This window comes from Mus pahari, chromosome X (assembly GCF_900095145.1).
Source record: "Mus pahari chromosome X, PAHARI_EIJ_v1.1, whole genome shotgun sequence".
Lineage (NCBI taxonomy): Eukaryota > Metazoa > Chordata > Mammalia > Rodentia > Muridae > Mus > Mus pahari.
This window is the reverse complement of record NC_034613.1, coordinates 113,537,402-113,549,857: the sequence shown is the minus strand read 5'-3', so window position 1 is coordinate 113,549,857 and position 12,456 is coordinate 113,537,402. Positions and strand designations below refer to the sequence as shown.

Genomic DNA, 12,456 nt, shown 5'->3' with positions numbered 1-12,456 from the left:
GCTCTTTACTAGCCACATTCCTAATGATCTAGGGAACAGGTTTGGGGGAAGTCTTAAAGTTAGGGCTCTACACTTGCTATCCCAGGGTCAGTCTGATTACTACTGTTGGTCTATTTGGGTGACTTAAATATTGAAAATTAAATCTTTGTTCACTTCAAATCAGTATCTACATCTAGGTTCTGGGTTAATTTCATTCTTCAGTTTGCATTCAGCCCCACAGAGGTCATTTAGTTTGCTGAAATTTACTATTATATTTGATAGTCGTTTCATAATAGCTTAGTTATTTGTTCATCAAGTAATATCGTGCAATTGGGTTGACTTTAGAAATGATAACACTTAGAAGTCAAGATGGCAAATAAAGTATTACTAAAGTATATGCACATTTGTTTTCAATGAGAATCATGGGTAAGTTCTTATATAGTATTATCAGTAATACCAGAGATGATTATCAGAGTGAGCAAGAGTTTTTAATGACTTGTTTGTTTTCTTTGTGTTTTTTATGAACTCAAAAACAAGCCATGAGTATAAGGCATGATGAATCTCATGACATTGAGGAACAATTTATATTGCGTCTGCCTCCGGTAAGTAACTTTTATATCTCAGAATACATATCTTCAGTGCAAAAGTATAGTTCTACATAGATAACATTTGTATTTCAGGCTATAAAAGATCAGAATATTTGCTCTCCATAAATCATATTCTATCAAGCGGTCCTATTATAGTGCATATTCTTCTCACAATATTTCTTTTTTCCTGTATATACCATCAATCATGTGGGTTAATTCCTTGTCAAAACAACTATGACAATTATGGATCATCCAGTCACTTACTATAAGCATTAACAACCAATTTTCTGCACATCCAAGGTAAGACTGTTCTAAAACTCTTTCTGTCATCTCAGAAGAGGTGGTTGGAGGGATTACCACTATGTCGCCTGCAAGTTCATCACCAAGCAAGGTCATTACACTCATTTCAGTATTGTGCTTGAGTTGCTTTTCCCATTGATAGATAACCATGTTCCAGCATTATTTCATTTATGAGGTTATGATAGAGATGGCCAGGGAGCTATTATTCAATTACAGGTAATTAATACAGCTAGTAAACCATAGCCAAGCCTTTCCAACAGAGGAATAGCAGGAAGAAGTGGAAGTGAAAAGCTAGGAGAAAGCCCCAACTAAAAGATAATGTGCAATCTGAATTGACTACATCTAGCTTGACTTATACAATGTATGGTCTTTCACGGTACACAACGTAATATTTGGGAAATGTAAGGTTTTAAAGGGAAGACTTGCCTTGAGATGTCTATTAGCTATCACTTGGACAATCTTTCTGATTTTTAATTTACCTCCCTTTTAGGAACAAGCTTATGATGTCAGGAAAATTATACATTCTAGAAATGCTGCTTGGAAGGATAAACTAAAAATTGACTTTTCTTGTAAGTAGTTAATATTAATTCACAATATATTAAACAATAATTTGCTACAGATTGCTATAGGCCAGACACTGTACTAGGCATTAGCGTTCTGAAAAAGAATAGAGTATGTTATCTTTCCAACCTTTAGACAATGTTAAAAGTGAAAGCTTTTTTAAAAAATTAATTATTTACTTTACATCAATATTACAGCTTCCCCTCCCTCCTCTTCTCCCAGTCTCTTTCTCTCCCCCTTCCCCTCCCCCCATCTCCTCCCCCATTCCTCTTCAGACAAGGGGAGGCCTCCCATAGATATCAGCCCACTTGTTATATCAAGTTGCAAAAGGATTAGGTGCATCTTCTCCTATTGAGGCTAGACAAGGTGTTTTTTTTTAAAAGGAATGTATTTAAATGAATTAAAGTTACTTTTGGTGATGACAAGAAAACAGTTGTCTTTTTCACCTTCATTAGAAAGAAATTTACTTTTAACTAGTAACGTACAATATGGAAAACCAAGCTATAGATACTCTCTTCTTTTTCTAGAAGTTGCAAATCGAATATTGATTCGTAGCCTTTAAAGAAATAGTTTCATCGAAGAGATTGCCTGTCTCACCTAAGTCTTCATTATTCAAATTCTTGGAGATCAAAGAGTCCACTGAAATATCAATCTTTTCTCTCCTTTCTTTTAGCTGATGGCCACCATGCGGTTGTTCAAGTAGACAAAGTCTCACTGCCTGCTAAACTGGTTAATCTGCCTTGTGTTATTGGAAGCCTGAAAACTGTTGATAGAAAGACATTTTATAAGACGGCAGATATTTCTCAGGTATGATTTTGTGAGATGTGGTCTCATCTATCCCAGGTTAGCCTTAAACTCAGTATGTAGTTGACTATGACTTTAAACTTAAAATCATTTTGTCTTCAACTACCAGATGCTGGGCTTCCATGCATGCCTCTCTGTACTTTTGGATTGTACTGAGGATCAAACCTAGGGCTTTGTGCATGCTAGACAAGCACTCTACCGACCGAGTGATTTCCCGAGATTCACAAAACCTTGTTTTGCTTTGCTTTTTAGTGCTCATACATGCTAGGCAAGTATTCAGTCTGACATTAAGCTATATTGCCACCACTGGGTTGATTTTTTTAAAATCTTTTCATTCTTAGAGCTTTTGTGGAAATCTTAAATCTCTGTCACGATTCCTACTGCATGATGATAAATGCTCTGGTTTGGTATCTGTTACTTAACTTTTCATTCCTTTACTTTTACAGACTCCTGCTCCCCATTTGCCAATTATAATGACTCTCATTAATTTAAAAATAGGAATGGCTAAGGTTGTTTTCTGCACTTTCTACTAAAGCAGTATGTTTACTGAAGAAAAGCCAGTTCTTACTCATCATCTCTGATGGTGCTTTCTGGTTTGCTCTCTAATCAAAATGCTAAAATGTATGCATCTCATACTATACCTTCTGCAGTGGTAAACTCTATGTCAAAGTTGAATCTACATATCATGCTGCAGGGAGAGAGGGAGAGAAGAGGGAACAGGAAGGAGGAGAGGACGGGCAAGGGATATATTAAAGAGAATCTGAGTGTAGAGTGCATTGAACTTAGCTCTGGGAAATACTTGGAGTCTTCTGGGCTCCAGATTGATGGTGATATGATCCTAATTTACTACTAAAAGATATTTGGGCAATAATCAAATTCTTTGTCTTTGCTCAATGTAGATGCTTGTATGCAGTCCTGAAGGTGAGCCTCATTCTCCTCCTGAAGAACCAGTTACCTCTACTGGTCCTACTGTAATTGGAACTGTTGAAGGGAAGGCAGAGAGAAAAAAATATAACTGGAAGCACGGCAGTAAGTGACCGTTACTCATTCTGGCTGACTACATTGACCTCTTGCATTGCAATTCCCTGTGAACCAGGGACCTCTTACCTTGTTCGTTAACCTCTTATTTTTAAAGAAAGAAGTCATTTCACAAGCAGGACATAGTTCTTTGTGGAATTTGTGTAGGTAGAGGACAGTGTTCAGTTATATGGTATATTTCATCTTTTTTTTTTATTTTAGTTGCTCCACCACTTAAGAATGTCAGAAAGAAAAGGTTCCGGAAAACAACAAAAAAGGTTAGTCTCATTCCATTTATGTTTCTGTGGGGTGGATTAGAGGAGGACTGTGAGGGAAAGAAAGGGAGCGAATCAGTTGGGAACTCACTGATTCATTTATATGTTCAATAAACAGTTCCTGCCAGATGGGGTGCTACCTACCTTTAATCTCAGCACCTGGGAGGCTAAAAGAGGAGGGTTGTGAGTTTAAGGCAGTTCTTAGCTATAGAATGAGACCGTGTCTCAAAACTGTAAACTTAAAAATATGCAAACTCCACAGCATTAATGAGCTAGCAATTGGGACAACAGCAGTGAATAAAAAGAGACCCAATTCTTTAGGTTGCAGGCTCATTGCTAAGGGCTTAGAAGAATCGTCCACTTGACATTTCAGCTCATGCTTTCAGTTTAATGTCTTACAGATCTATAAACCCAGGCAGGTAGGTTCCCAGTACCTGGGAGGCAGGGGAAGGCAAATCTCTGTGAGTTCAAGGCCAGCCTGGTCTACAAAGAGAGTTGCAGGACAGGCAGGACGGTTAGACAGATAAACCCTGTCTCGAACATAAATCTTAATTTCTCTAAGATAAATGTCCAGAAATACTGGTAAATCATTATTTTAAAATTTTTAGATTTGTATTCATTTTACTTAATGCATACAAATATTTTGCCTGAATGCACATATATGCACCACATGCGTGTCTGTTGGATGTCATGGAGCTTGAGTTAAGGGTAGTTGTGAGGCACAATAAATGCTTGCTGGGAATTGAACCCAGGTCCTTTGTAAGAGCAACAAGTGCCCTTAACCACTGACCCATCTCTATAGAGGTTTTTTTTGTTGTTTTGTTTTTTTGTTTTACAATTCCGAAAGTGGAGTGTTTGTTAAAAAAACAAACAAACAAACAACTCTTCAGTTGGGGGTTTGTAAAAATGTTTTTTTGAGACAGGATCTCATGTAGTCCAGGCTAGCTTTGAACTTGCTGTGTGGTCACAGAGACTTTAGCTTCCTCTACCACCTCTCAGGCATGCACCACTCCATCTTGGTGTACATATTATTAGGGATTAATCCCAGAGTCTTGTGGATGTTAACCAAGTCTCTTGCCAATTGATGCATGTCTCTTGCCAAAGCGCATGCACACACACTTGCATGCATATGTGTGAGACAAACGGGGGTCAGAGAACAACTTTTCAGAATCCATTCTAAGTATCAAACTCAGGTCATTATTGATAGCAAGCATCTTAATGCTGAGCCACCTCATTAGCCACACACATTTTTAGCTCTATGGGAAACTGCCATACTGTTTTCAGAGGAAATACCATTTTATATTTAATATATGAGTGGTCCAAATTCTCCACATCTTCTACCTGTGTTAGGTCTTATCATTATGTTATTTTATTCATTCTGATAACTGTGTAATAATTTAATTGTGGTATTTTCATTGTATATGCATAGTTTATTAATACCTTCACAGTTGATAGCTTGGATTTTTAGTCCTCTTTACAAGATACAGCAGATTTTTTAGTTTTGATGAGACTTAATTTATTGATGTTTTTAAGTATCCTGCCTTTTTTGTTAAATCTAAGGAGTCTTTGTTTATCCTAGATACTGAAGATTTTCTCATTCATTATTCAAAAGTTTTACATTTTATATTTATGCTTGCAATCCGTATTTCAGTTTTAGAAAAGCATGAGTTTTAAGTCAAGATTCTCCTTCTGTTCTTTCTCTACTCTATCACTCTCCTCTTCCACCTATTCCTTGGGAATATATATATGATATTGCTTATAGGTTCCTTATTCTTTTTCACTGATGCATGCATCCATTTCTCCATGGATACTGTAATGTGGTAAGTCTTGAAATTGCAAAGTTGGTTGCTACTACTTCATTTTGCCTTAGTATTGTTTTAAACACTTTAGAATCTGTATCCTCCCATATGAATTTTAGAATAAACTTGTGTATTTCGACAGAAAACCTTGCTAAAATTCTGAAAGAACATGTGTTAAAGTTGTAGACGAACTTTTCTAATTTATGTGTTAACGTTGGTTAATAATCTGTCAGTGAATGAAAATTATTTTCTACTAAATAAAGTAGTTAAATATAGTTGTAGAGTGCTTTAAGCTTCGCTTAAATAGAACAATCAAAATATAACATTGTTCTTTGTTGTGCTTTACTCCATAGCTCCCAGATGTCAAACAAGTGGATGAAATCAACTTTAGTGAGGTACAGCATTGGTCATAATCTTCGTTGTTTACTTTAATATGGTACACACATATACATCTGCTGGATTTTATTCATTGAGTAATATTTAATATTCAATAATAACATCTCTGTGAGAAGAGAAACCGTTTTGCTAGTGATACCATGACTCACAGACTGCTTTTTCACCCTTACTTTCATTTCAAAAGCTATTCCTTGGAGTTCAGGATTCAATTGAGCAACAATTATTTGAACTAATGGGATATGTCATCAAAAGCTTTGTTTTATATTTGTGTCATGCTGAATTAATTGCTGTAGAGTACTTGCTTAAAATTGTATTCAAGGGAGAACATGTAGATAGGATCTAGTTTTTACAGGAACATTTTCATATTAAAGATGGGACAAGGAAGTCTGGGAGTTTGGATTTTAAACCAAATCATTTATAAGTAACTAATAATGAATTACTGCTCTTTTCTAATATGAGTCAAGGTAAATAATAAAACGTAAGTGCTTGAAATCTTTCCCACAAAGTTATAGATTAAACATCTCAAGTGATTTAATGGTGAAAAATGAACTTACTCTACAAAAACAGATTTTGAGTAGATTCCTTGCTAAATAGCACTATTTATGTAGGTTTTAAATTGGATAAGCATCTAACAAGGCCCAATATATATAAGAAAATATATAGGAAAAGGGTATTTACATAAAATAGCGTGCTAAATGACATTACTGGCATTTTCCCTCCATTTTGCTTCAGTACACTCAATCTCCAAGTGTGGAAAAAGAAGTGAAGAGACTGCTCTACTCAGATGCTGAAGCTGTCAGTGTCCGTATCCTTTATAGCAAATACTTTTCTTACAGTCTGTTTCATCGCGTGTAAATGTGCTGACAAATCGCACCCCTGGTTGGTATTTTACTTCAAGTATTTGAGCAACCAGTTTTGATGTTTATAACTTAGGATTTTTGAAATGTGATTTTCTAGCTAGAAATGGTAAATACAGACAACCGAAGTATTTATGTGTGTAATTTAATATAAGTCAGTTCTCCACACTAGGTATGCAGCTACAATAATCCAAATTTGGCCTAGAGTAAATGTTAAGAGCACTTTTAGTTAACGAGCACTTCCCTTTCTACTGTGTTCTTTCCCTTCTTCGTTTTCCTTGACTACTATCCTCTCAGGCTGGGAAGTCGTTGATGATGATGATTCTAAGGAAATAGAAAGTCAAGGGTCCATCCCAACCGTTTCAGGAATTCCACAGATGGGTGGTGCTAGTTCATCAGGTAATTTATTGAAACAGAGGAGGAGCTTCAGATAGGGCAGGTGTTAACTGTGTGAAAGATCCAATCACAAAAGATACCTTTGTCCTTCATCCCTATTGGTCCTCCTGTGCTTTTAGGGTTTTAGGTTGGAATTCTAATCTATATACCCTGATATTCTAGTTCCTATGAGCCCTTAGATTCTCTAGGTATCTTGATAATTGAATATGTGAGTGACTGTTAGTGTCTCATATTTCTTGTCCTTATGAAGGGACTGATCTTTGTCTTTTATAAAGGGAATGATCTTTCCATAGGAACATAATTTATAAAATTCACTGGTTGTCCAGTGAATTTGATGATAAGGTTATGGTCATTTGCCAAGTGTCAGATCAGTTCAATTTTCCCTTGTTTAAAATCAATAGAATATGATGTGCTTCGGGAGATGATGGGTGATTCTGGCAGCAGCAGAAATGATGTGGAAGAGAAGAGCAATGAAGGTGAAGATGATGATGATGAAGATGAAGATGAAGATGATGAAGATGAAGAAAAAGAGGAGGAAGAGACAGACAATTCTGAAGAGGAGTTAGAAAAGGAGCTGCAGGCCAAGTTTATTGAATTTAGCCTCCAGGAAGCAGACCAAGATTACAATTCAATAGGTAAGTCAGAGGAGAAGACAGAAACTGGATAGGGTGGGCGGCAGTATTATAATATGCTAACTTGTGATGGACATCATGTGTAACGCATTAAAGTTACATTTATATACAAAAATCCTCTCTCTACCTCTTTCAGTCATGGCAATTCAGAAACTGATTTTTATCAAAGAAAAGAAGCTCCAGATGATTTATAAAAAAGCCCAGCGACAGAAGGATCTCCTCAGGAATGTGGGAAACGTGACCCTCAAGGTAAGTTCTTTTCAGCTGTCAGACTCCTAAGGTCTTCCTTTCACAGGCCCATCTATGGTTTCACTCATCCTGCCATCATGGAGTTTATTCACTAACCTTAACAACTTCTTAGAATCATCTATTAATGTCTGTTAAAACATCCCTCTTTTATTTTATCTGAGTAATTTTAAAAATTGAAACAATTTTAGGGAGAAATGGGACCAGGTGTCCTGAGATAATGGCCAATATTGAACAGTTACTATATAAACAGTGCATTCAAGAGTTATGTATTATGGTTTCTGTAACATAGATACTGTCACCATTCCCACTTTATAACAAATTCAAACTAGCTGGGTGCTGTGGTGTATGTCTTTTATCCCCAGTATTTGGGAAGCAGAGGCAGGTGGACCTCTTAATTTGAGACCAACCTGGTCTATATAAAAAGTTTCAAATTAGCCACGGGTACACAGTAAGACCTTGTATTCCCCCCCCTCCAAAGTAAGAGAATTAAAACTTCAAGAAGAACCACAGTAATTGGCAATATATAGGCTATAAACCTATTGTTTATACCAAAATATGTTTGTTTCAGCAAAAAGAACCAAATTAATTAAAATTCTTATTTTTAAAGTTTTCATCTGGGCTGAAACAAGAGCAGATTATTTTATTTTTATGGATACATTTTTCAGGGTTTCACTGAGAGGAAAATATATTGGTGTGTCCCATTTGATCCCATCTTGATAGTAAGGTGATTAAAGCAGTAAGAGAATCCTTTGTTAGGTTTTGTTTTGGTGTGGAGCAGTAGTTGTCAAAGGGAAGCACCTTGACATAGAGCTAACCTCAGCTTGGCTGGAGTCCTTTAGAATAGCCAAAGTTAATATCTATGGCTACATTTTGAAAGATTCAGATGTTTGGTACTATTTTAGTGTATGTGTGGTTTACAGATATGTGACATTGTGTTAGGACTAGTAAGGTTCTGTTCTAATGAGGAGAAATGGGAGAGGAATCTACACTAGATTCCTAGTCCGCTTCTTTAGTAAGTCATAGCCAAAGGATGTGTACAACACTAGGAAGGATGTAGCACGTAGACATTTCACCCATTTATTATAGGACAAGAAAACATGCTTTAGAGAGTGCATAAAATAATTTAGGATGGCGTGGTAGTTAAGGGGGGAGTTTTATGCTCCAGTTTTTCTAAAAAGAATGTGCTTCCTATAATTGATAGCTTTCTTATTGACTATGTGACAAACTGTGTTTTGTGGTTCTCTCTTCCCATGAGATACATCTTTCATCACCAATACAATTTTTTTCAGAGACATTTCCAGAATGTTTTGGGGAGGCTTAACATAATGGAAAAAGAGAAGTGTGCGCAGGTAAGAAGGATATTTTAAAATAAATATTTTGCTATGAAGAACTCACCTACCTCTAATCTAACTTCAGGCTGTATGTTTCACAAGAACAGTATACTCTGAGTGTGAAAGCAGAGTAGATCAAGAGCCTTTCCAAAGTATGTTTATTCTGCAGTTATTGAATACCTGTGGAGTGACACAGAGGGTAGCATAGGAAAGGTGGGTGTTAGTCTTAAGTGTGTTTAAGGAACTCCTTGCTGAGTCTGAAGGAGGAGAATCAGATATAGCTTAAGTTTTTATTTTAAAAATTAATTGTATGCACGTACTCCCACTCATACATATGTATTTGAAGATCATAGGAAAAATTGTGGGAATGAACTGTTTCCATCATATGGCTCCTAAACTCAAACTCAAGTTTTCAGGCTTGTGTAACAAATACTTTTAGCTTCTGAGTCATATGGCAGGCCTAAGCCCTAGACATTTTTAATGAGTTTTTGAAATATCTCATAAGGTCCCAGGCTCCAGGCCACACCAGACCTAAAAGTTGACTCAGAAGAACTTATAAGCCACATTTTATGTAAATATTTTTCCTGTTGCTAGACATTTGATTTGTTTCTACTCTTCAAGTAGTAAAAATAATATTGCTGTTACCATTTACATTTGAGAGGATGTATTTTAAAGGACTAAGAGAGACTTAGGTCAGTTTCAGGGTGATGGAGGAAAACAAAGTATTAAAGGAGATATGCCAGGTTTCTAACCTGAATGGCTGTTATTCAAAGCCACAGAAGAGTTAAAAATAGGAAGAGAAGGGAGAAATGTGAAATAAGATAACTTCACAAAGCTGTATAGATAGTCCACACAATCCCCATTGTAGAACAGTGCAGGCAATGACTTTAAAGAGACTGAAGTTTATGTTATGAGGATGGTTGTAACTGGAGGCACTTATGGTACAGGTACTGCTCATTGTCCCTATTTCTACAAGGCCAGAGGCACTCTTATATTTTGTGTCTTCCTTCTCAGCAAATCAGATAACCAGTTACAATTCCAAGATTATATTGGTACCCACTAAACAATTGCTTTCATGCATGCTCAGTAGTTAGTATTGAGAACTGCCATTTCCACCACAGAAATGTAGCTGTGAGCCTTACTTACTTACTTACTAAAGATTTATTTTGTGCCTACTTTGGTGCTAAATTCTTCAGTGAGTTTGGAATGTTTATTGTCTCTGGCTTCAGCTGGGGAAAGTCATGAGAGTTTAGGTATTTTTTGCTCCTTTTAATCTTTAAAAGGTAGTTTAAAAAGTTTTTTAGTGTACAGAATAATGAGCTTCATATGACATGCACACACACATACATACACATCAGCGTACCTTGTGCCTCCACTACTGTTATGCATATGGCCTTCCTCCCCTCTCACTGGAGAGGAGGAGGAAGGAAGCCCAGTACGACTAGGGATTTAAGGGATTTAATTCTCTGTGAGAATTATGAAGGATTTGGGGGGAAAATAGCACTTGAGTGGGACCATATGTAGAATTTTAAGAAGGAGAAAGAGAAAAGAGGACATCCTGTGACACTGTAGTATGCACAATAGCTCAGAGGTGGTGAGAGCAAGTGTAAGAGATAAAATTCTGGGGAGAGGACCAAAGGGCAGGGGGGGGAGGGGAATGTATGAGGCAGTAAATACAAGTACACGGTATACTTGAAAGAAATCTTCATGAAACTCAGCACTATGTACAATGGACAAATAACAAGAAAGAAATTAGAAATTAGAGTTTAAAGTTTTGGTATGGGTCATAATGAGACATCAAAGTTGTTTTTTTTAATTCTGGGAAGGAACTCATAAGAATTTTTCTTCCAGCACTACAAAGATATAAGTAGAGTAGCAAGGAACTAGTGAAGAGTTCAAAACAACTCAAAAACAAGCAACTAGAAAAGGCTGAGAGATGTCTTCAGAGGAACAGTGAGAAAGCCCAGAGTGTCAGGGAAGGCTCACTTAGGCTTCTAGCCTATCTAGACAAAAAACCAGAAGGAAAAGGAAAGGTTACACTTTGAATCAGAGCTCAGAAAAGTAGGCAGGTTTCTCCATGTTGCATGGCAGTAGCTCTGTAAGCAACAATATGTGCGTGGGTGGAGTAGAAGCATATTATTTCATTAAGGGGATAATTATTCCTTCCTTTCTTAAGATAGCCTTAGGTGAATTAGCCTTCATGAGGAGTGTTATCTTGGCTAGGTGATTGACTGGCCCAGCTGGATTAATTCTTAAGGGAGTAGAATGTAGTAAGATGCTGATTGGTCAGGACTCTGCATTGCTAAATGTCTCGGAACCTGGTAAGGAGCAGCAAATACAATTTGGCATTAGCAGTCAGTCAGTAAAGATTGCAGCGTCAGTCATCAGTGGTGATAGTAGAGCCTCAGCAACTGGGCAAAGAACAACTTCCTGTTGAATGTCCAGCCATAACAGGAACACATATAACACCCTCCCCAAGACTCTGGAGGCATCATGGAAGAAGGAACAAAAAGAATGGGATAGTCAGAGGGAAAATGGGGTGGTGGTGCTGTGATAGGATACTGACTTCTAGGCAATGGCACAATTGTTGCCCTTTTGAAGTCACAGTAGCTTTGACCACCTGCACAAGATTTGGCCTGTTAATAGCTTGTCATGGAAGGGGCTCTCCGGTCCCTGAGGATTTATATATGTGTAGATAGTATTTGATAGGAGAGGTATACATGCTGCTGTAAACAACGCTAATGAAACCCACTGGGTCACAAAGATGTGAAAATAGAAGTGGTGCTAGTTGGCATTTGGGAGATTAGGGAATATGGAGGAGTGGGAGCAGGGCAATGAGAAGGGGTGGCACAAATATATCATGTACATTATGAAAATACTGTAGTGAAACCCATTAAACCACATGTAAAATAAATGGATTCTAATAAAAATTTTTGAAGCACAATGGCTCAACTTTTAAAGGCACTTCTTACTGAGCCTGACAGCCTACTTTGGCTCCTGTGGGAATCCTATGGTGGAAGGAGGGAACTGACTCCAGCACGTTGTCTTCCACATGTTTGCCATGACTTGTGTGCATCCTCTACCCACACATAAAACAAAAACCAAAACAACCTCCCCCCAGAAAACACTTGGCAAAGACTCGAAGGCCTCATCCCTAGAAATAGAATTACAGACAACTAATTTGATTATCTTAGTACTATAGTACTAATTGGTCAGCCGTGAAAGCATATATATACAAGTGTGTGTGTGTGTGTGTGTGTGTGTGTGTGTGTG

General features: G+C 37.2%; 1 protein-coding gene across 2 annotated transcripts in view; it reads left to right on the top strand.

Moving 5' to 3' along the window:
• Taf7l (TATA-box binding protein associated factor 7 like) overlaps positions 1 to 12,456 on the top strand; it is an 18,907-nt gene that overhangs the window by 4,409 nt on the left and 2,042 nt on the right. Inside the window, exons 2-12 of one of the 2 annotated variants that reach the window (XM_021188511.1) lie at positions 517 to 581; positions 1,357 to 1,435; positions 2,101 to 2,234; positions 3,131 to 3,260; positions 3,471 to 3,526; positions 5,676 to 5,717; positions 6,451 to 6,523; positions 6,873 to 6,974; positions 7,373 to 7,606; positions 7,740 to 7,852; positions 9,142 to 9,201. In XM_021188511.1, the coding sequence (XP_021044170.1) occupies positions 517 to 581; positions 1,357 to 1,435; positions 2,101 to 2,234; positions 3,131 to 3,260; positions 3,471 to 3,526; positions 5,676 to 5,717; positions 6,451 to 6,523; positions 6,873 to 6,974; positions 7,373 to 7,606; positions 7,740 to 7,852; positions 9,142 to 9,201 (1,088 nt within the window). Of the gene's footprint in view, positions 1 to 516; positions 586 to 1,356; positions 1,436 to 2,100; positions 2,235 to 3,130; positions 3,261 to 3,470; positions 3,527 to 5,675; positions 5,718 to 6,450; positions 6,524 to 6,872; positions 6,975 to 7,372; positions 7,607 to 7,739; positions 7,853 to 9,141; positions 9,202 to 12,456 lie in introns of both variants that reach the window. The other variant, XM_021188512.1, reaches the window with a different exon arrangement.